The 25321-nt window shown below is 38.4% G+C and overlaps 1 protein-coding gene across 2 annotated transcripts in view; it reads right to left on the bottom strand.

Annotated features, from left to right (window-relative positions):
* Positions 1–5638: 5638 nt before the first annotated feature.
* Positions 5639–25321, bottom strand: part of CD86 (CD86 molecule) — a 41966-nt gene continuing 22283 nt past the window's right edge. Inside the window, exons 3-8 of one of the 2 annotated variants that reach the window (XR_003908673.1) lie at positions 23011–23346; positions 20449–20754; positions 18111–18260; positions 9807–9852; positions 8759–8813; positions 5639–7717 (exon numbers count right to left, since the gene is read on the bottom strand). Coding sequence is in view for 1 of the 2 variants with exons in the window: in XM_029939417.1 (XP_029795277.1) it covers positions 9809–9852; positions 18111–18260; positions 20449–20754; positions 23011–23346 (836 nt within the window). In the remaining variant the exon portion in view is untranslated. The remainder of the gene's footprint in view (positions 7718–8758; positions 8814–9806; positions 9853–18110; positions 18261–20448; positions 20755–23010; positions 23347–25321) is intronic. The other variant, XM_029939417.1, reaches the window with a different exon arrangement.

Raw genomic sequence — 25321 nt, 5'->3', positions numbered from 1 at the left:
TTATTAATCACTGTAATCAAATGTGTAGATTAATAGGAAACAATTCAAGAAGTGGGAGATCTTATGTGTTTTTTCATAAGACATACATGAAAAACTACTTATTCTTATCTCTTTTCTGTTTCATTCACTATCCATGCCTTTTATCCTTAATGCTTGTTAAAGTACTGTTTGCCGACAAATGTTTTCTTAGAGAATGTATAAGGCACAGACAAAAATAACTACTCACATAATTAGAAATGCTTTATTACATACTGGAAAACTTAAACTGTAGCAAGGTTCAGAAATGTTGCTGTAAACAGACAGTTTTCCTTTTCTATTCTACTTTAACCTTCCCACTACCCTACCCATCTCTGAGTGAGTTCATTTTCTGTTTCCACATCTCTCCAGATCCTGCTTCCTAATTCCTGTGGTATCCAGCTTCTACATCCCATGAGGGCCAAGGAATGTCTGAGTTCTCTTAAGCTCTAAAAGTATATGATTCCATGAAATGAGAGGTTTTATTTAAGTTAATGAGGATGTTTACTAAAATTGAGGGGTAGGTACGGGGCACACCTTTACCTCCTGTGTAGGGCCATGTGACTCTGTAATCCTGCTTCCTCTTGGCTTGAAAGATCTGGTCTGGTGTGACTGCTTTGAAATAATGGGTTCAGAAGGCTGAGATGTCCCAAGGGATGATTATCCTGGGTGGCCAGAAGCAGCATTTTTAGGGAGTGAATTCAAGTCATACTTAGAGTGCAAGATTCAGATTTTAATCTGGGAAGAGGAGTTGATTGTCAGGTCGCAGTGGTATGGCCAAGTCAAGAGGCAATTGGGTGATCAAAAATCAAAGCTAGGATGGTTGGTAGAAGTTGGCATGCAGAACATGAAACTACCCAGACTAAGATGTTTAGGATTACAGCTGTGTATAACAAAATGACATTTGCTATTTGGTGGCTTGAAGTTCCCTGGGAAACCCGGAGGTCCTCTATATATTAGCCAAGGGCCAGAATCATGGTGCTTGGTAGGGAAGGAAATTTTTAGGATAGGAATGAATTCTTCCTGGAAGGGGCATTCTGTGATCCAAGGATATGATGTTACTATGGAGCCTGGGTAGTTGTTGGCTATGTGGCCCAACAGAATTAGTGGTATTTGAGCCAGGTTTTAATGATGAACAAGACATCATTAGGGATGCCAGAGTGCCTCAGTCAGTTAAGTGTCTGACTCTTGGTTTTGGCTAAGGTCATGATCTTACAGTTCGTGGGTCTGAGCCCTGCACCAAGCTCTGCACTGACAATGCAGAGCCTTTTGGGATTCTCTTTATCTCTTTCTCTCTGCCTCTCCCCCTCTTGTGCTCTATCTCTCTCAAAATAAATTTTTTAATTTTCAAAAATTAAAAAAAGAGTCCAATTAACAAAGAGAGAGATGAGGGGGGAAATATTCCAGAGATACAGAATAGTGTAAATAGAAGCAACCCAGATAATATGGGCTATATTTCAGAAATTATTAGTAGCTAAGTCTGGCAGATCTTGGTTTCCAATATGACAAGAGGGAAAAATAACATTGGTAGAGTTTAGTTAGTTTCGAGTCACACTGTTGATGCCTTTGGATGTTAGACTAGAGGTACTCAGTGGTAGAGTCCTAGAATATTGGAGTTCCAGGCACAATGGTAAATTAAATACACACTTCTAAACTTCCACTAAAACTAAAGAAAAAAAATTTTAATTTACATGGACAAATTTAAAAGTATAAGAATAGGAAAGGAGACAACAGTTTGGAATGTGAAAAGTACATGGATGAGTGGTAACTAACTTAATAAGACAGGACAGCCAAATCTAATCAGTCAGTGCAGAAACCCAAGAAACAATCCAGTTTATACTCCAGAATCATCAAAAGCCTCAGGAACTGGTAGGACTGAGAACCAACTGAGGTTGAAATTTGAGGGAAATGATAAGGGCCAAAATAAGGAAGACTGCAAAGAAGTTGTTTGATGGTTAGAGCTGAGCTCTCCTTTTCCACTCTACACCACTGGGCAACTTCTCTCTCCCATCCTGGCAGAAGTCAGGAGTCTTGTTCTCTGGAGAGGGTAAAGCAGAAAGTGTTTAAATTGGGAAATCTCTCACACATTTGAGGATGGAGTTACCATATTGAAAACAGATTAAGTAAGTTTATTCAGGCTGAATAAAGCCTGCAGAGGCCCCAGCACTATCACATATGCACACATGGCTTTTCTCTTTTCTCTCATGTGACTCCCAAAGTGCTGACAGCCAGACCTCCCCCTTCCAGGCAAGATACTGGAAAACTACGAATTGAAGAGGAAAGATTTAAGTATTGTTTCCCAACAAAGGGCACCCAAGATGCCTTTACAGTAATGGTGAAGTTAACAAGCCCATCCATAGACTTAGATCCTCCAATTTTTAATTCCTTACTCTTAATCATGAGCAGACAATCAAGCATCATCAGACATCTGAGGAATCCTCCCACATGGATGATATAGACCAAAGCTGACAAATAAAAAGGAATAACTTGGAGGACACAGAGATGAGGGAGGAAAAATAAAACTTAAACAAACAACCTATTATTAACATCTTCAGAAAGTCAAGAGATGATATTGCAACTATTAAGAACAGACTTGCAAAAAGAAACATTCAGAGAATTAAAAAGAACTCTTGGAAATTAAGACATGATAGCAGAATACAAGAAAGAGGTTGGAAGTTATACATGAGGAAATCTTTAAGAAATAGAACAAAAGACAAAAAGATGAAAAAGGAGAGAGAAAGATAAGAAAATGGGAAGATCAGTCTAGGAGATCCAACAATGGAATCCATATGCTAGAATGAGAAATTAGTGAAATAGAGGGGAAAACTAATCAATGAAATAATTCAGGAAAATTTCCCTACAGAGAAGGACATGCATTTCCAGATAGAAAAGGCCACCTCAGGTAAATCACAGTGGATGAATAGGCATTTTATTACAAAATTTAAGAACACTGGATATAAAGAGAAGATCTCAAAAGCTTCCACATAAAAGGATAAGGAGGCAGAATTTCTATAGGTTTCTCAAGACCAACACTGGAAACGAGAGACAATGAAAATAATTTCTAATTGAAAATTCTATATCAAGCCAAGTGATTAAGTGGGAGAGTAGGATAGGATAAAGACATTTTAGATACACAAAAATTTCATTAATTTCCCATATATACTTTCTCAGAAAGCTATTGGTGGATATGTACCACCAAAGAGAGGGAGTAAGTCAAGAAAGATAAGAAATGGGAGCACTTGGATGGCTCAGTCAGTTAAGCATCTGATTCTTGATTTCAGCTCAGGTCATTATTTCACACCCGCATTGGGCTCTGAGCTGACAACACAGAGCCTGCTTGGGATTCTCTCTCTCCCTCTCTCCTGGCCCTTCCCCCATTCTTTCTCTCTTGCTCTCTCTCTCAAAATAAATATAAAAAAAAAAGAAAGACAAAAATGAAATGCAGTAAATGGGAGATCCAGTTCAGGGTGACTGTTGTTCATCAGACCTAGGGTATAACTTGTTCAAATTGGAGCAGGCTCAAAACTTGTGTTTAAGGATAGTGCAGGACTCCATATCTGTAAGTATATTTTTCTTCTGGAGTTAACAGGCAGATGTGGTAAAAGCCAATGAGATCTCACTTTTATTTAGGATCCACAATAATGCTGGCATATGGGTAAGACTGAAAGTCAATACAGTAATATGTTTTTAATATGAAGGATTATACTGGAGACAGGTGTCTCTCTTAATTATCTTAGCAAGAGTCTTATGTTTAGGCTGTTTATTTGCTTTGGTGTAAAATAAAACCAAATTTGCCTAAGGGGAAAAATATGTACACACATGTGTATATATATATATGTATGTATAAATGTATGTGTATGCATTATATATGTATGTATATATATACACACACCCACACACTTTTATATAGGCATAGTGTATCTACGGAAAGATACATAAGAACCTAGAGCTCATAGTTACTCTGTGTGGCTAGGGAAAAGAAATGTGGGGAGACCTTTTCTTCACTATTTATCTCCTTGTTCCTTAATATTTTGAACAGAATGCAGGGTAAGAGAGACAATAGACTGGGATCAGTAGAGATTGTCATGTTCTTTTTTTTTTTTTAATTTTTTTAAAGTGTTTTTATTTATTTTTTGATACAGAGAGAGACAGAGCATGAGAGGGGGAGGGGCAGAGAGAGAAGGAGACAGAACCGGAAGCAGGCTCCAGGCTCTGAGCTAGCTGTCAGCACAGAGCCTGACGCGGGGCTCAAACCCACGAACGTGAGATCTGACCTGAGCCGAAGTTGGAGGCTTAACCAACTGAGCCACCCAGGCGCCCCGAGATTGTCATGTTCTTGAATTGAGGAAATAAGGGTCTGAATGAGAAAAGAAGAGATAGATGCTGAAGTCAGAAGAATACGTGCCTGATCTTGTGATAAGCAATGTGGCAGGAAGGTGGGTTGGCAGTGGGTACTGAGGGAAAGTCTGGAGGGCAGATGTCAGAGATGACTCTTTGCTTTCTAGCCCAGGTTAAGAAATGTGAGAACACTGAATAGATGAAATTGGCTTCAGAATGGCAGAAAGAGGAGGGTGGATTGCAAAAGAATAAGTGGTAGGGGTGGAGGTAGAGGAGTTGGAGACAGCAGTTGTAGTTTGCTTTCCTTTTTGAACAAAAACTCATTTTTGCTGGACATATCATGTGCCTTATCATCCACAGCTTCTGGCCTTGTGAGATGATAGAATGGCTTCTAGAAATCTCAGTGATGCATCCTCCTAAGGCACCAACTCAGAGGGCTGAGGGCGTGTAGTGCAAAACATGCTTGTAGGCACTCAACCAACCTAAATACTCCGCTCGGCTGAGAGACAAAGGGGTAGAGGGGCTGATGCTTTGCAAAACTTTCCCCAGCTCTGTCACTTACTAAGTTATTGACCTTGGGTTAATGACTTTGACCTCTCTATGTCTAGGTTTCCTCATCAACAAAATGGTCATTATATCCCAATACCTATATCACAGGGTCATTGTGAGGAATAAATGAGATAATGAGTTTAAACGTTTAGAAGAGTGCCAGGTGCAAGGTAAATCCCGGTAATGTTAATGAGTACTGTTATTATACTTAATGCATCCTTTAACTTTTCTTAGCTTTTCTTCCCTCAGACTTGGAACACAGAAAGTCTAGAGAATTTAATATACAAAGGAGGGATATTTTCACAAGAGGCACATTCATGTTTCATTCCATCTTTGAACAAATAGTTTTGAGGTACTCTTAGGTCCCTAGGATTCATTGGTGAAGAAATTAGACACATTGTTGCCCTCACAGAGCCTAAGGTTGTTTTTTTTGTTTGTTTGTTTTTGTTTTCAGAATTTCCTTGGGTCTTGTCACAGGTAGCAATATATACTAAGTGCATGCTATATGCTAAGTGCATATATATGTGTATATATATGCATTTATTTTTTTAGTTGGATATAACAGACATATAACATCATGCCAATTTTAGATGTACAACATAATGATTTGATATATGTATAGATTGTGAAATGATTGCCTCCATAAGGTTTGTCAACATCTATCAATACACATAGTTACAAACCTTTTTTTTATGATGAGAAGTTTTAAGATTTACTCTCAGCAACTTTACAAATATGCAATAGTTATATGCATTTATTTCATAATCAAGGTATTTTAAGGAGTGTTTTATGTTAAGCTTTTGTTTAATGTACAAATGAGCATATAATTTAAAATGATAGACTATAAAAAGTTACAAATTGAAAACCAAGTGTCCCTTCCCTAACTCCAAATTTCCCAGTTGTCCTCAGAAAGAACAATTTGATTTTTTATGTCTCATGCCTGACATAAACATATAGAATCATATAAGCCCCCCTTTATTATACAATAGTTAGGGAAAGGGTAATAGGAGAGGGTTTGGGATGAGTCAAAAGCCATTAGCAGCATGAAGTATGTTAGGAGGACAGAGGAAGTACTATCAGAATACAAGGGTTAAGTAGTACCATTAAAGTAGAAGCAGAAAATGTAGACTTTAAATCAATTTAAGAAAAAATTTTTTAAGAACTCACTGTACAAAACGTGTTAGGAACTAATAAGATATTTACGGTCTAATGAAGGCAAATGCAGGGCAGAACACACAAATGATAATGTTACAAGGACAAGCATGGCTAGTACAGCTGTCTACAATCTTTTAGGTTCCTTTATGTAGAATAAGGAGAAATATTTCTGTGGGTTGGGCCTCCCAAAGTTCTCTCTTGGTTTGGACTGAGGCTGCCTCATCCCTTAGTGATGCTGCCGTGGAGCCAGGGTCATCTGACTCATTTCTACTGGGCTGGTATAGTTCTCTTGTGTTCCCAGTTTCTCCATCATTTATAATGACATATAGACAGTCCTCAGACACAAATTTGCCATCCTTGCTCTGGGCCAGCTTATTTCTCCCTAGGGCACCTGCCAGCTAAGTCAGGGTCCAGATGATTTACATTTTGGTCCTCCTAATTCCACTCTAGCTCTTTGTGTCTCAGACATAAGTTGAAAGAGTCCTAAGCTTCCTTCCCTTTATCCCATTATCAAGATGATAGCTCTCCCTCCTCAGCTCTGCTTGCAGCCATCACAATAACTTGATTATTATCTGAACTTCTCACCCACCACCAGAGAAGCTATTGTCTGTCTTAAGTCCTTTTGTACAGACTGTCCATCTGTTGCTTGTCCCGAGGTTTGTTGGAGGAATGGACAGATGGAAGGAACATTCATGTGCATCTCTGTTGTCAAGATCTTTTTTTTTTTTCCCTCTTTTGAGTATTGTGATCTCTCAGTTGGCTCTTGCATAGTTGCCCTGGACCATCATCTCAGTCATTTCTTTCAAGAAGAATAGGGGGTTCACAATGCACAGTGCTTGACCCAGTGTTCTCTGCTAAGGCTTATTTATAGCTTGTTCAGCAGGTGGATCCTCCTCAGATAGAAGTGGCTCCAGGATCCAGAGCTGATTCCATCTTCATTGTTCTTAATTTTCCAAATTTTGAGTTGGTCTGCTCATCATTGTCAGTACACTAAGCCACCATTTTCCTACTGACCCTCACAGAGGTACAAGGGCTCCTCAGCAGCGATTTTCTCAGGGCGTAGCAGTTACATTATTATAGGACACACCTCTTTATGTTTCAAGATATTAACAGCAACACTATAAAGCCATAAAACATATAACTCCCACCCAGACTGAAGAGGTAGTTGCTCAGTCACAAATATACAAGATAGAATGAGGCACTACCTTGAAATTAATCATAGATAAAAGCCATTATTCCAGTAATTGGGAGTTCTACGTAAAACACAATTTATAAAATTAAGAAAAGAAGGCTGAATGTGAAACAGGAGGTGTTAGTCTTAAACATTATTCCTGAGCCCACGAGCCAGTCAGGTGAAGTTGGCCCATAAGTGTGTTCTGAAATGAAAAGAAATAGTTAAGTTCTGCTCCTGGGATAGGGAGCAAGTGGCATTACAGGGTGGCTTTCTCAGAGGGAGTCCAGGACCCCCCACTATTATTAATGGTAATAATAATATTAATAGACAAGAAAAAGCTAAACCCAAACCTTGAAAGGGAAGGTATATAAACAATGGACTTTACTCTTTAATTAAAAATGTGTAGGACATTTGTCGCCTGAGGCTGTCTTCAAAGTGTTAACACACTGGGCTTCATCAAATCTCTCAGGTGCATGGTATTGTACTCTGGAGAAATAGAAAAAAAACCTTGGGTTAGACTTCACAATAAAGCCACTTTATTCTCCTCGATTCCAATAATAGGGTGGAATATAGGGGCCCACTGCAGTAGCAATAAGGAGAAACAAACTATTAAAGAGAGAGACAGAGGTGTGCTATTCATGCTACCTTTGATTAATTACCCTTTATTTTTGTCTGGGCCTGGCCCTGCTGTATGTTGATTCCTTGCTGCCTTCTCTCTGTAGGCTCTTCTGGACCATTTCAGAACTGGCTCTGTGAGGACAGGCAACATCTCAGCACCTGGGCTTATCATCCAGGATTCCTAGACTCACAGCAGCTTGTGCACTCGGTAAATGCTGGGCACTCTGGGGGCTGTGCACCTTGGGGTTATGACTGTACCTTTGTGACCAGGCCTTTGACTTAGTATTGCTTTGACCCTATGACTATGTGGCCAGAGCCTTGATATTCTTGAGAGCCCTGTTCCTCAAGGAGGATGAAGTACAAATAATCTGATTTCATCATATTGTCAAAGGACTGATCACCAGGAATCCTTATGTATTCTTCATGCATACCTTCATTCTTTCAACAAATATTCATTACAATAGCTAAGATATGGAAACAACCTAAGCGTCCATTGATAGATGAATGGATAGAGAAATTGTGATATGTACTTACAATGGAATATGACTCAGCCATTAAAATTAATGAGATTGTGCCATTTGTGACAACATGGATGGACCTCGAGAGCATTATGATAAGTGAAATAAATCAGAGAAAGACATACACCATATGATCTCTCTTATATGTGGAATCTAAAAATATATAATAAAAAACCCCACCTCATAGACACAGAGAGGAGATATGTGTTTGCCAGAAGTGGGGGGCAAGGGGTAGGAGAAACGGGCAAACTGTTTCTGGTTTTAGATTGAATAAATTGAATTTAAAAACAATGGAAAACTTGAACTCTTAAAAAAACCCACCTCACTGTATTTTGTCTACGATAGCCCCTAGTATGTGGACGAAAGATAATATAAAGAAAAGGATATACACATTTCCCTTGAGCCATTCTTAGGATTGCTTATTTGGATTTGATTAGGTAAAGAATCTAGAAAGAAAGCAAATAAATGAAAAATAAAAATAAAACAACTTATAATATTGCTTAGCTGAAGGCAAATGTAAGAGAAATTAAGCCCTGATGAATAGGATTTACTTTTCCATGAAACTCTTTTTCAACACATTAAGTATATTTATCAAACCATTACCATGTAAATTTTGTGAATATGTCCCATTATCTGTAAACCAGTAGATGCCATGAAAATTATAACTACAGAAAATTATTAGTATTATAAAAAAGCTACTTTCTATGGATTAAAAAATATCTGCTGCTACAATTTCATAATAGAAAAAAATTATTGAACACCTACTATATGCCAGGCACTGTGCTGGGTGCTGGCAGCTCAATGATAAGCTTAACTGTTATCTGTACCTTCCATAAAGTTTAGTGTAGTTCACAGAGGTTAATAATGTAATTGCACAAAAATGTAAGTATTACTTGGTGTTATGAAGATAAAGCATAGGGATCCATATGATTCTATAACAGGCTAGCATAATCTAGTTTAAGAAAGGGCTTTTTAGAAGTGCAGCCTGAACCAAGATCTGAAGAATGAGTAAAGAAGTGGCAGAGGGCACAGCAGATGCAAAGACACTGAAGCTAAGGGAGCATGTTATCTCTCCTCATTTATTTATTCCTTCCACACATGTAGGATTCCCACTAGTCCAGGCATTGAAGTAGGTACCAGGGTTACCATGTGAATAGTATACAGCCCACACACACCACACAGACCCCCTTTGGTATTAACTTTTTACTTTACCATGACTGAGTTTGCCATGCCCCTTGAGCATTGTGCATTGGATATCCTGACATCCATTTACAGCTAGAACATTTCCTACCAGATCCTGATTAGTCTCATTTTCCTTTCCCTCTCCATTAGTTCATGTTTACTAAGGTCTCAGCATACTCCAGACTCAACTGATGGTCAAGTTATTGTTTCTCTGGAGATGGTACCTTTTTCAGCAGTATTATAAGGTTAAGACTCACCTTTAATTGGTCTGTTCACTCTCTTTTCTCTTCATTTTGAGGGTTTCTAAAAGAGACCAAAACAACTTTAGAAAATGTATTGCCTTATAGACACTAAACAAGGGAAAGTCTGAAGAGAATCCAAAGTCCTAGGACTCAAAGAGAAATCATGTGACCTTACAAGTGGAAAAGATGGTTACTTGATGCAATTTCAGGAGGACTGAGAAGGAGTTTTTCTGCATCTAACAAGCAAATGCCTTCCTTTATTCACTGTGCCTTAAGTTCTAATATTGGAAATAGGTTTTTCACTTATAGCTCTATTCTTTACTAAAATAAAAATACTGCTGGGAGGAGTAACATATTTAGTTTTAGCAATCATTTAGTGATTGGGAAAGTTTTAAATCCTTTTCTGAAAGTAAAGGTTTAGAAGGAGGAAGAAAAGGAAATCCTGAAGATGTTGATGCCTAAATGGTTGCAATAGCTGGGTATGACACCCAGTATTATACAATTGTTGTGGATGGGCCCAAGTGAGAAATCTCTAACTGCCTAGGTCTCCCAAAGCCTGAGTTGCTATTGATATGGGCTTACCACTGATGCAACTTGAAGTATGAATTCCTTTAGGCTGACTGTTGGTATAGTGCTTTGGTCTCACTCAGACCCTTCCATCAGGGATTAACCTGGGTGTCCATGGAGGACTTTAGGGAGTAAAACAATACCCTTGAGGGTTTTGAACATTTGCTACCATTGGCAGTTCTCAGGTGTGTGTGTGTGTGTGTTTAAAAATAATCATTATTGAGGTATAATTAATACATGATAAAATCCAGAAATTTTCTGTATAGATTTTGATGAGTTTAGCAAATGTATGCAGTCATATAACTACCACCATAACTAAGATATGGGACATTTATATAAGCCCCAATAGTTCCCTCCTGCCCCTTTCCAGTCAATATTTTCCTCCTATCTCATCCTCTGATAACTACTGATCTGGTTAATGTCACAATAGTTTTGCATTTTTTAAAATTTCATAATTCTATATGATCATAAATGTGTAGTCATGTGGTCTTTCTGTGCCTGGTATCTTTCTCTTAGCATGCTTCTTTTGGATTCATACATGTTATTGCATGTTACTAGTAGTCCATTTCTTTCTATAGCTCAGCAGTATTTCACGGTATGAATATACCACCATTAACCATGTTTATCCATTAACCAACTGATAGAAATTTAGGATACTAGGCTTTCAGTATTTCAGCTACTATGGACATTTATGTGTGTATCTTTCTGTAGACATATGTTTTTGTTTCTCATGGGCAAATATCTAAGATTGCTGGTTTGTGTAGCAATACATGAGAGTTTCAATTGCTTTACATCCTCTCCAGCACTTGATATTTACCACTACTTTTAATGTTAGCCATGTTGGTAGGTATGTAGTGGTATTTCATTATAGCTCTAGTTTCTATTTCCCTGATGACTAATGATGTTGTGACTGTGACTGTGCTCATTAGGCATTTGTATATTTTCTTCTGTGAAGTATGTGTTCAAGTCTTTTGCTCCCAGCCTTTTGTTAAATGGATTGTCTTCTTTACTGGGTAGTAATATATAATGATATGTTATGGGTATATAGTATATCAGTCCTTTTCAGATATGTGTTTTGTAAACATTTTCTCCTAGTCCATGGCTTGACTTTTAATATTCTTAACAAAGCCAAAGGACAAAAGTTTTTTAATTTTGATGAATCCCAGTTTATCAAGTTTTACTTTTTATGATATACTTTGTGCTTGCTATGTCATATCTAAAATTTGCCTATACGATCACGATTTTCTCTGATTTTTTAAAATCTCTCATTTTTAGCTCTTATTTTTGGTCAATGATCCATTTCAAGTTATTTTATGTGTCAAGGTTCATATTTTTCCATGTGGATATCTAATTGTCCTAAAACCATTATTAAAAAAGACTATCCTTTTCTGCATGGAACTACCTTGGCTCCTTTGTCCAAATCAATTGACCATATGAGTTTACTTTTTGATTATCCATCTTGTTTCATTGGTTGGTATGTCTTTGCTTTCACTAATACCACGCTGTCTTGATTACTATAGCTATATAGTAAATATTGAAATTAGGTAGTATAAGTCATCTGTTTTTATCCTGTTTTCAGAACTGTTTGGTAATTGTATATCTTTTGCACTTCCACATAACTTTTAGAATTAGTTTTTTAATTTCCACTAAAGAGCCTGCCAGTATTTTGATTGGTATCTTAGTGAATCCACAGATCAATTTGGGCCAAACTGATATCTTAATATCTACTCTTCTGATCCATGAACATGGCATATTTCTCCATTTATTTAGGCCTACTTTAATTTAGTCAGTAGTAATGTTTTTAAGTTTTTAGTGTACAGGCCTTGTACTTGATTTTAAAAATCTACTCCCGAACTTTTAATATTATTTGATGCTACTATAAATGGTATTTAAACTTTTTTCAGTGTCCAACTTGTTTGTTGTAGTATATAGATATACAACTGATTTTGATTTTGTGTATTGACCTTATATCTTGAGACTTAGCTACACACAACTAGTTCTAATAGCTTTTTATGGATGCCTCAGGCTTTTCTATAAACATGATCATGTTATTTGTGATTTAAAAAAAAGACAGTTTTTCTTCTTCTTTTCCAATATGTGTACCCTTTCTTTCTTCTTCTAGATTTTTGTGCTGAATTGGACCTTCAGTACAATGTCGAATAAATATAGTATATATAAATGTGGTATCCTTGCATCATTCCTGATCTTATGGGGAAAAAGTCAGTCTTTTATCATTAAATATGATGTTAACTGTAGGTTTTGTTATATGTCCTTTGTTAGGTTGAGGAAGTTCCTCTATATTCCTTCCTACTTTTATGAGAGTTTTTCTTTCTTTTTGAAAATTATGAGTGACTATTAATCTTGCCAAATGCTTTATCTGTATCCACTGACATGATTACATGGCTTTTCTTTTTGGTTTGCCAATATGGTGAATTTTATTCCTTGATTTTTGTATGTTGAGCCTATCATATATTCCTGGAATAAATCTCAATCGATCATGATGTATCATATTTTAATATATTGCTAGATTTTAGTTGGTAATTTTGTATAGTGTTTTGCCATTTATGTTCCCAAGGTATATGTGTAGTTTTCTTTCCTTATCAGAGCAGCCAGGAAACTGACTTTAAGTAGTAAGTTGGAGGCATGGGGCTCATCTCATCTTTTCCCTTCTTTCAGGGACTACAGTTTTCTACAGCTTACTGTCCAGTGCCTGAAAACAGTTGTTTTGTATTTTGTCTGATTTCCAGGTGTTTACAGTACCAGGGACATTCCCATAGCAGTTAATCCTACATGGGAAGAAGGAGAAGTTTATATCTTCTATATAGTTTTAAAAGAGCCTTAGTTTTACAACTCAGTCATATCTCCTTACACCTTCTTATAAACATGCACTAAGATGCCCTTTAAAGCCACAGTTAAGTGTGAATTTTGTACTCTATGGCAGGTCTTCAGATATTTGAAGGGAACACCTTTCTCCTTCCCAAAGCTTCTCTTCTGGCTAAGCATCCTAAGTTACTTGAACTATTTCTTATTTGACTGAGTTTCTAGACACTTTATACACCTGGCTAGGTTTTGTTTTTGTCAAGATTTCTTTTTAAAATATAATGCGTATAGCTGAATACAGCTTTTTATATGTCTGTGGACCAACATCGAATATTTATATTGTTCTTTCATACCCATGACAAACAAAATCATCACCATTTCAAAAAAAAAGCTCCTGTTTTAAAATGAAAGCAGACAACAAAAAGGCAGATTCTAATCTTATGGATTCAATTACAAATTTAGCATTTTGAAGGCCAGAAGTGATGATATCACCAACTTTCAGTTTTTAAGTCCTGTGAAGGTTTCTGTCTAAATAGTGGTTAAAATTATTTATTTCAGAAAAGACATTTGCCCTTTAAGAAATCATTCCTGAAAGAGCTGAGACTCTTCCAGGTTTGGTGGAGGGAGGCAAACTGTAAAAACTGTTGGTTGCTAAGACTCAATTACATACAGATTTCAGTCACACAAGACCCGAATGAGGAAGTACAACTTCAGGAGGAGCTATTTTTAGTCTCTCTCCCCAATGGGTAAGCTGATAGGGTAACTTCTGATTGGGAAAAGACAGTAATTCAAGGTTACAATTTCTGATGGCTAATCTGCCCTGTTTGACAAATCAAAAAAGAGAAGAGAGATTAGAAACCATTTAGAAGAACTGTGGCATTTCCCTTTTATTCATTTAACAGCCTGAACAGAGTAAACGTGGATAGTTGGGCATAGACAAAGTATAATTACCAAACAAACACTGGAAAAGATTTTTTATACTAAGTTATTTAGTTTGAGGGCTGTTTCCTCTGAGAAACGGATTAATATTAGATTAGGAGGAAGCTCAGTTTTTGGAGAAATTCCTACTAGTTATCAGTAAGCTTGTGTCTCTGTGGATGGATCATACTGCTTCCATGTCTATTTGTCAGCAGAATTTAGTACCTTGTGGTTTTATGACTGAGATCTCCATTTCCTTGCTGGCTCGCAGCTTAGGGCCAGTTGCAGATTCTAAAGGCCACCCACATTCCTTGCGTCATGGCACCTTCCTTCTGTCTTCAAAGCTAGCAATGATGAGTTAAGTCTGTCTCAAGCTTTGGATTTCTCCTCCATCCATTTCATCCCTCTAACCCAGAGTGGGAAAGATGCTCTGACTCATGTGATTAAATTGGACCCACCTAGGTAATCCAGGATAATGTCATCATTTTAAAGTCAGTACCCTAGTCACATATGCAAAGTCCCTTTTGCCATGTGAGATAATATATAGTAGGTTCTGTGAATAGGAGGTAGGCATCTTGTTGGAGGCACTATTTAGTCTATCATATAGGTAATGCCAGAGGCATCCACAAAGCAAGTGCAGACATTGCTGAATTATAGAACCCAAATTTACAAATACATCTATATGGCACGGTTACTTGGAACATCTCCTCCTCCAATGATATCAAGACTCTTCTCTTTGGCCAACTCACTAGCACAGGTAACTGTCTGACCAAACTTTCCCTAGCAATATTCTTTATCACATTCTAGGGAGGAAGAGGTCATATATGTGCTATGTTCTCTTGTTATTTTCCGCCTTTTACCACTCATAGCTCAGTTCAACTATCATATGCATACCCACAGCTTCTTTTTCTTCTTTTCATATTTTTATTTAAATTCTAATTAGTTAACATACATTGCAAAACTGGTTTCAGGAGTAGAATTCAGTGATTCATCACTTACATACAAACCCAGCGCTCATCATAACAAGCACCCTCCTTATGTCCATCACCCATCTAGCTCATCACCTCCTTCCATTAGCCTCATTATCAACAATAGCCAAGCTATGGAGACAGCTCAAATGTCCATCAACTGATAAATGGATAAAAAAGATGTGGTGGAATATTACTCATCCATCAAAAAGAAGGAAATCTTGTCATTTGCAGCTTCTTGAAACCTTTTTCAACTTCTTTCATGTATACATATACATCCTCTTTAACTCTCTAGTCTACTAATTTTTCTGATTGCTTTCTGGGGGAAGAAACATTCTTACTCTTTTTCTCCATTTCTTCTTCATTTGTAAGCTAATCATTCCAATGTGAAAGAAAATTTAGGAAACAGCTTATTGTCAAGCTGAAGCCTGCTCCTGCACACTTAGCCAATTCTAAATGGCAATGAGATTGAAAGAAAGAACTAAAATTTGTCCCCTGAATAAGTCAAAGCTTTGATAAGCACAATATATCTCTATATCTGACCCTGTGCTCTGAATTTTACACCTTCAAAGCATAGAAATCGATTATTATATCAGCACACCCCATACTTTGGTGCTTTGAATGACTCTACTATAGGCTTAGTATTCATTTATTGAAATTAGATAATCGCTCCCCAATTTCCTGTTTTTAAAATATAGCAGGATGATAGGATGTCTGGGTGGCTCAGCTGGTTAAGTGTCGTACTCTTGGTTTCCACTCAGGTCATGATGTCACAGTTTGTGGGATTGAGCCCTGCTTCGGGATCCCTGCTGACAGTGCAGAGCCTACTTGGGATTCTGTCTCCCTCTCTCTCTGACCTTACTCAGCTTATCCTCTCTCTTTTGCTCTCTCTCAAAATAAACATAAAAAAATATATAGCAGGATGCAATGAATGACTGCTAATATTATCCATCTATTTTCTAGTGGATCTTACAATCAGTACACTGACTGAGCCAGCCAGGTGACCCAAAATTTTATCTATTTATTTATTAAAGTTTATTTATTTAAGTAATCTCTATACCCATCATGGGCCTCAAATTCATAACCACAATCTCAAGAGTCCCATGCTCTTCTGAATGTCAGAATGGCTAAAATTAACAACACAAGAAACAACAGGTGTTGGCAAGGATGCAGATAATGGGGAACCTTCTTGCACTGCTGGTGGGAATGCAAACTGGTGCAGCCACTCTGTAGAACAGTATGGAGTTTCCTCAAGAAACTAAAAATAGAACTAACCTATGATCCAGCAATTGCACTATTAGGTATTTACCCAAAGGATACAAAAATACAGATTTGAAGGGGTACATGCACCCCAATGTTTATATCAGCATTATCAACAATCGACAAACTATGGAGAAAACCCAAATGTCCATCATAAATGAATGGATAAAGAAGATGTGGTATGTATATACAATGAAATATTACTCAGTCATCAAAAAGAATGAGATCTTGCCATTTGCAATGATGTAGATAGACCTAGAATATATTATGCTAAGTGAAATAAGTCATTCAGAGACAGACAAATACCATGTAATTTCACTCATTTGTGGAATTTAAGAAACAAAACAGATGAACATATAGGAAGGAAAGGGGTAAAGAGAGGAAAACAAACCATAAAAGGCTCTTAATGATAGAAAACAAATTGTGAATTGATGGGGGGAGATGGGTGGAGGATGGGCTAGATGGGTGAGGGGTACTAAGGAGGGCACTAATTATGATGAGCACTGGTGTTGTATGTAAGCAATGAATCACTGAATTCTGCTTCTGAAACCAATATTGCACTGTATGCTAACTGAAATTTAAATTTAAAGTTATAAATAAATAAATAAAATCACTTGTGAACATTAAAAAAAATAAAATCAGTACACTGAAATCTTAAATAAGATCTTGATCAGAAGCATTTACTCATCTGATGCTTTTTACCAAAGTGAGAAGGTTACCTAATTATCAGCACCAACCAAACTTCTACTACAGGCATTACTGGTAGAAAGTCCAACTTTACCCTACAACTTTGCCCAAACCAGCCCAAGCCACAAAGAGGCATATGATTATTATAAAACCAGGGGAAACTTTTTCTCTGTTAAGCACAGTCCCACTTTTACAAAAGTCAATGAGGAGGCTGCTCAATGCAGTGCTATTTACAATAGCAAAACTATGGGAGCATTCTAGGTGTCTAACAATATGGAGTTAGTTAAATTAAGGTATATCAACAAAATGGAATCTCTCACAGCCATTTAAAATGATGCTATAGAAAAAAATAAATGATGCTATAGAATGATACTTGATAACATTGAACATTTTCTTGCTACCTTTAGTACAAATAAGTACTAAAACTGTGAAAAACAGTACTTAGAATACTATTCCACTTATGGAAAATAACACAGATTCCAGAAAAATATAGAAGATATGCACCAAAATGTCTATATGACTATTTCTTTCTTACAAGTGGAACTATAGATGATTTTTATTTTTGGTATAATTGGTAATAGGTATGTAATGCTTGGTAGTCAATAAAAGTTAATATTTTTAACAAGTCAAGGGGCAACAGTTCATCCCACTTTTTTTTTTTCCTTCAGAAACTTAGACATTTTGAGATGAGAAGGTGAATCTGATGGTCATCTAATTCTCCCCTCCTCCCACCCAGCTTCCCTCGTTGAACTCTGCCAGGTCCGTAATCGCTAACATTTAGAAGTGTTTTCCCCATTTTACTTCTTTGAATGTTCACAGTAAACCCATGTAGTGAGGAAGGTAAGGCAAGGAATAATCACCTTTGTCGGGAAACCAAAAGTACATTTGTAAACCTTAGTTTAGAAGTGTTGCCTCTCCTAGAAATCCAGAGTAATGTTGAGTCCCATCTATATGGGCTCCAGACCCTGAGGGCACACCTTTTCCTCCAACCACTTGCTGACTTTTTGCCAGTCTGAGCTCAGCCTATAAGCTCCAGAAGACAGTGGACCAGGAGGTAGCTGCAGATAGCAGTCTGCAGAGAGGACAAGCACTGACTCACCACATTCACGAGAGGGGCCAGGCTGCTGCTTCTTCCTTCTCCTCAGTGATTTAAAGGACATCATCCCACAAAAAACAACAAACATTACAAGTACAGCCGCAATCCAGGGGAAGTGGCCTTGTTTAGGGTCTTGTTCCTTAGGTTTTGCATCTAGAAATGACCACAAGTTTTCAATCAGCCAGGAAGGTCTATTATAAAAGGTTATAATTACTGTTGTCTTCATTTATAAGTCAACATCTCCCCAGGGTTCTACTGCCAGAGGAGCCTGAAATCCAGGCTGAGGCCATTGTAAGCCCCAGATACAGGGCCTCCGCAGCTAAGAACCAAGCCAGTGCTTCCGGCCAAATGCTTGGAATAAACTACCTTCTCTTCCCAGAGGTTGGGATGGCAAGGACTATGATCTGGAAAAAGAGGGACAACCTGGCCCTTGGTTCTGAGCATGGGTATGGTCCCCATGCTGAAGCTTTTGAACGTACAGCATTCTGTACAATCTGTGCAGCAGCATGCTTCCTCAGCCCATGCACAGTCCGGCCTGGGGTCCTGAAGTTTCCCTTATCATAATTTCTCCATCCCCTCTCATCTGTAGATCAGGTGCCAGACATACCTCATTTGGACAAATCTAATAGCTTCCTATCTCCAGTTTTGCTTGTTTGTTTATTTGTTTCTTCATGTCAGGTGTGGTAGTGTTGCTGGCTCCAAACAGGTGCTGAACCTCAGGGACAGCTTAAGAGAGGTTTCTATTAGGCCAAGAGAGGCTATAGCAGAAGCAACCAGAAGCAGCTATGTAGCCTAACTATTTACTGGGCTCTCAGAGCCAGAGGTGTCTTAGCAAAAGGAAATCCATAGAAGGAAAGGATTGGCCCACTGGTAAAGCTTATTGGTCCCAAGGGCTGTCCATAAGAATGTGTTCACAGACCAAGTTATGTTAAGACACCAGGAGAGAGAAAGCAGCAAAGTTAAAGGATTAAGCAAGGAGTTGGATGAATGCCTTAGAAGAGGAAAAAACCAAAAGGCAAGAATTGGAAAGGGGCCAAGGTAAGCAGAAGGCAGATGTGTGGGAAAAGGGGTCAGCATCAAAAACAGTGATAGAGGTGGTGTGGGTGCAGGGTCCCTTTATTCCAGGAGAGAATCTTGTGGTTACTGCTCCTTAAAAGTGAAGTCCCAAATATGGATGCATTTCTTTCAGGGCAAAGCTAGGATTTCAAAATGTCAGGCTCCTATTAGCAGTTACCACTTATTGTCGACCCTTTCCTCCAGCTAAACTGGCCCCTGTGCTATACTGTCAACATGCCACAAGAATTTCTGCTTCTGAGTCTTTCCTTGATGCATAGGAGCCCATATCAGATACTGTGAATTGATTGTGGTCCTTTCACCTTTAAAAAAAAAATGTATGTTTATTTTTGAGAGAGAGACAGAAAGAGAGACAGGCAGAGCACAAGTTGGAAAGGGGCAGAGAGAGTGAGAGGGAGACACAGAATCTGAAGCCAGCTCCAGCCTCTGAACTGTTAGCACAAACCCACAAACTCTGAGATCATGACCTGAGCCAAAGTCGGACATTTAACTGACTGAGCCACCCAGGCGCCCTGTCCTCTGATCTTCTAAGCCTGGATGCTGAGAAGTTTTCTTTCTCTTCAGGAGAACACTAGTCTAATACCTGTCATCTCTTCACCATACTTTTAAAGCCCTGTTATCTTTTATGGTGTTTTAAGGTCCCATTTCCTCTGGGAAGAATTCCCAAGGAACTTACCTACCTCTGAATACCTATAAAACTGATTATCAGTCATTCTTGTTTTTTACTTTGGTTACATATTGCCACGGGATATGCCTTAGATTCTAATTCTAATCTTTTTAAAATCCACTTTTCCATGCGTGTACATCATGGAGTTTTGATTCTATTAGAAGGCCCTTGAGGGCAGAAAGCATGTGTTATACCTTTCAGCTTTTACGTCTGCAGTCAACAATGTGTAGAATGGTTCTATACTCAGCATATACTGTTATGTATGAATGTATATATCGTGTGTGTGTGTGTGAATGAATGGAAGAATTCTAGCCTAAAGGGACCCTGCATTTCTGACTTAAATTTCAGAATCTTCTATCCAAAGGTAGCCCAAAAGACTGGGCTAAGAACATATTTCCTCAAGTGCAGCATGCGTTCATAGTTTCTGGGACCCTGCAGCACTCAGATGTAGAGAGGAGCCCTCTGTCTGGGCCCTTATTAATAGTACCACAAAATGACCCTGTTGGAGGCTTCCTGGCAAGCAAGGCACATTGAATGATCTGCCTCAACCATTTGTGTATAATACCTGTTGAAAGAAATAGTCTTGGGAAGCAGCTTTACCTATATTGAAAGGCAGGGAGAGCAGTATCTCCAGTGTCTCCAGTTTCAGGGCGCAGAAGACGCTCACATTGTGTGCTTCAGGGACTGAGAAAGACAAGCTGACAGAAACGTTGTATAGTTCTGTCACATTATTTTGAGATTTCTTCATGACAGTATCATACTTAGTAGTTGAATTCTCAGTGTTTAGCTGAAAATACATCTCCTTGGGTTCTGGGTAACCGTGTATAGATGAGCAGGTCAAATTAATGACGCCAGAATTTTCTGTTCTATTAGAAGTTACTGTTATTTCAGGTTGACTGAAGTTGGCTGAAAGCAAAATAAAGATACAAAAAAAGAAATCAGTCTAAATGTAGATGTGTCTAGAAGACGACTGCAAATAACTGGCTTTGATCCGGGAACTCACTGGGGGCACGTCTGGGAGCCTCCAGGTGTCTACACTGTGGGCTTCAGCCCATGGTGAGAGCTACACAATGACCCCACATTTAGTTTTCAAGAATGGAGTTTTGGGCCATGCTTGCTTCCTGCTTACCCCAATCAGGGGGATGCTGAGTGATAGGAGCACTATAACTGATTCACCAAAGATTCACAATGAGGCCATTGTTCTGGGGAGTGAAGTCTTGGGAAGGAGAGCTGGTGCGACTTTAGAACCCAGCTGTCTTGTGGGGTACATTCCAGCTTGCCAGTCTAAGGAAGCAGAAGGGGATTGACACCAGCAGAGTTTATGGTGCTGGCATGCTCTGGGCCATATCTTCCAGAAACCCAAGCAAGATAGTGGTGAGTGGATGGGAATTTTGGATTTAGAAATTCAGAATATTGGTTTTGGGCATAACTGTCATGTTTTCTACATCATGTACAACAAGATGAAGGCCGAACCCAGCCATTCTGAGGGGAAATACATGATCTTGATAAACACAGAGCTTCTCTCGCTTAGGTTTGCCATTCAGATTTCTGTGGCCATTGAAGATCACGGGTACCTAGCCCTTTCTGCCAACCAGATCCTTGTTCTTCTTCATTAGTCACTGGGTAGTTTTCCGTTTCAACATACTAATTTATAATTTAGTATATTGCCTTTAAAACCAGTGATTTGCATATCATTTTTGTAAGTTTTCCTGTATCAACATACTACTTAAGTACCCTGCCTATATTTTATGGAGTTTGTAGAAAGTGAGTTGCCATGGTGCTACTCACCTTGCCTTCCTTAACAACATCTGTGGAATCACAGGTTGGAAAAACGATTGTGTCCCACCTACAGCACACCATGTTTCTTAAGAGTATTTGGCCATACCTTAAAAACATTGATTTAGCACTTGTGCAAAATGTCCCATAAGTCCTGCAGCTTACTTTGAATCACACAAGGCTTAAAGGGAGCAACTCATCATTCTATTTATACTTTTGCCTTGGCTTTAACTCTGGTTTCAGAATCAATGTTGATCTGCCTTTACCAGTTTCATTAAAAATTAATCTGAATCTAGTAATCTCACACCTGGGTATCTACCTGAGAGAAATAAAAACTTATGTTTGCACAAATACTTCTACATGTTTATAGCAACTCGATTTATAATAGACCCAAACTGAAAACAGCTCAATGTCTTTCCATGTGCTGAGTGGATAAAATATAATACTCCTCAGCAATAACAGTGAACAGGCTTTTGATACATGCAACAATTTAGATGAATCTCAAAGGCATTATGTTGAATGAAGGAAGCCAATCTTAAAAAGCCAATCTTTAAAAAAAAGGTTACATACTATATGGCTCCATTTAAGTGATGCAAAACGGGTTATGTGTATGGAGAGAGTATGATTATAAAGTGATACAGCATAAGGAGAATTTTTTAGGGTGATAAAATGTTTTATATCCTATTTACAGTGGTGGTTACATAAATGTGTATGAATGTTAAAATTAACAGAACTATGTATCAAAATAAAAATAATTAATTTTACTATATCATGATAAAAAATCTATAATGATGTGTAGGCTTTTCAAGGCTTGAAAAAAAAAGAGGAGCTGAATTGTCACTTTTGGGGATTATGTGTCCTCTGAGTTATTTCCCTTCTGTCTACCGGACTGTTGGTTGGGCAACAAACAACTCATAAGTGACTTCTAGGAGGTTGAAGGAAAAACCCAAGTTAGCCAGCTGCACCTTTGCCAGTTGCTCTAGGCAAAGATATAGTAGGTGAGAAATCTTGGACCAAAGGAAGAAATGAACATAAAATCTGAGGCCTATAATATAACTTTGTAAACTTAGTAATGGCCAAATTACCCATGGTTTTCCCTTGGCCACATTAACTTTGTTCAGTTAGCTCTATTTTGTCCGCAAAGCAGATTCTTAATGATCCTTCAGAAGCAAACTATAAAAAGTACAAGGACTTTCAGTTCCCTATTATGAACCTTGCCTTCCCTTCAAATGGACTTCCCAGAAATGGCTGGCCCCTGCCTTCTCTCTCCAGGTACCACCCCCACCCCTCTCACCTCCCCACCACCCTTCTCCCGAAACATTTCTCTACTCATTTCAGTCTCATCTGAGAAAGCCAGGGATCTGAAACATGCCATTGATTACATACCAATCACTGATAGGTCCGAACTCATTTGGTGCATGGGAACTAGTCCTTTGGGCCCTTTATAATGAATGAAACAGTGATATGTGCCCTTGTCCTTGATCTGAACATTGTGGAGTCTCAAGGTCCAGTTGTCCTTGTCGAAGCTTGTGCGGCCCTTATATTTGAGATGAACATTTTGAAGGTTCTCTTTGCCTTTGAATAGCTCATGCAGAACCAGCTTATGCTGGTCCTGCCAAAATACTACCAACTCATCCAGGCTTATGTTTTGAGAGTTTGTAAAATGGCATGGCAGTTCTCCAGTCTTGTTGAAATATGCTTGACTCTCAATGGAAGCAACACCTAAAAAAGGAAAGGTGGAGATTGGAGAAGGTGAAACAAGAAGGAAGAAGGAAAAAAAACAACTCCATTCATCTTTATATAATAACCGGATGATATCTTACCAGTAAAGATACTAAAGAACTAGGTATAAAACTCTGGAATGTGTATATATACTGGCATCTGGAGAATGGGACCTTTGTCCTCACTCCACTGTTAACTAAAGTGGGCTTTGTTCAAACTGCAACCACTATGAAGCTCACTTTCCTTATCAGTTAGAGAAGGGATGGACTGAGTGTTTCAAGAATCTTTCAAGTACTATGGTTCTGTGAATTTAAATCCCAAGACAGGGAAAACCACCAGAGTTAGACAACACATTCTCCCATCTATTAAACTTCCTGTAACCTGAATATTGTTTCTTTTCATTGCAGCTGTTACAAGGTCCATTACTTCTATACCATCACCAAAAGTTCTCCCTTCCCTTCCCTATCCCCTTATTCCTTGGGCTGCTATAGTTGAAAGATTTCTGATAATGGCAACAAATTTTATATTCTCGCTCCTTCATTATGCCTTGGTAGTTGGGTATTAACATTGATTAGTATCTTTGAAATTCAAACAATTCCCTAATTTATAGACCTTCCCTCATGAATACTGCTTCCATGGTCAGCTCACCCAAGGATATAAAATAGTTTGGAAATGACGTAGTCAACCAAAGCCTCTATTTTCAGCAACCTCTGTAAGTTCTTTCAGGGATCAGAAGGAGAACTGTGCCAATATGATGGTTGTTTGGTGTTTGCGGTGGTCAAAAACCATTTAAGGTACATGAATGAAATCCTGGAAATGAATCATAGATGAGAAGGTGAGGATGTGCTTTTGGAGTACTGGGGAAACCCCAGGTATGAGAAAATTGCTCTTCCCAACATGTATTGCCACTGGAAATTTTTACATCCCCTGGAGGACATGCTGGGAAAGTTCAGAGAAAGGCTTTCACCCCTAAGGACATAGTGAAGTTTGTGGAAGGGATGTGAACCACCTAACTCCTTAAATATGATTGATTATAGGATTTTTGTAGGACTTATTCTGGGTCACAGACTTACATAAGAGTAGGTCAAGAAGTTAAGTAGTGGTGAGCGAGCAGTGCAGGGTTAGTGGGAAATGAAATGCTGTTTCTTAGTTAATACAAAGTTAAAAATCACCCTGGAGAGAATGTTAGGATGGGTTTTGAATAAATCTTCATCATTCAAGATTTCAGTGAAATGATACTGATATTAAGGTGGAAAGGAGAGTAGGTTGGTGAGAGAGATGAGAAGAGTTTCCTTTGAGGCATTCTTTGAGGGTGGTGGGAGAAATTAAATTGAACTGATCAATGAGTTTCTCTTCTAAGAGGGAGTAGTACACATAACAGTGACATGCACTTGGCAAAACTGAACTATCCACAGAGTGGCCCAGTGAGAACACATAATCAAGAGGTTTGGTGGTGGTATGGAACTCTAAGAGAATAGGACCCTGGGCACTCGTGAGAGTTAGCACAAGTTCAAATCACTGACTGTTGCATTGTGCTCACTGGAACCCTGTAAAACACTTGGCAAGTATAAAATGCAACATCTGTACATATTGTACATCTGTACAATATGGGATGTGTTCCCATATTGGAGGGTGGTGGGAAAATTTACCCGAGTACCTGACACTGTGTAAGGAGAACCTAAGAAAGATTTACTGTATTCAGCAATTGCCTTACAAGGCAATCCCAGGGCTCCTGCTACTTCCTTGCTAAACTCTAAATAATAATGTAAGAGTGCCACCTGCTGTAAAAGCTTCTAGTAGCTATATCTCTGGGGGGAACTAACTGGTTTTATTGCTAATTTACCATGATCTAAGGGCGAAACCAAACTCATAGTTGAAAATTCTACCAGTTAATGGTCAACATTATATTATTGTTTAGTGGTCAACTGTGACTTCTCGGCCTGGAAATGACTTCAACTTTGGCTTCTTCTGTCTT

This window comes from Suricata suricatta, chromosome 5 (assembly GCF_006229205.1).
Source record: "Suricata suricatta isolate VVHF042 chromosome 5, meerkat_22Aug2017_6uvM2_HiC, whole genome shotgun sequence".
Classification (NCBI taxonomy): domain Eukaryota; kingdom Metazoa; phylum Chordata; class Mammalia; order Carnivora; family Herpestidae; genus Suricata; species Suricata suricatta.
Note: the sequence above shows the minus strand (reverse complement) of the source record. Positions and strands in the feature narration are given on the sequence as shown.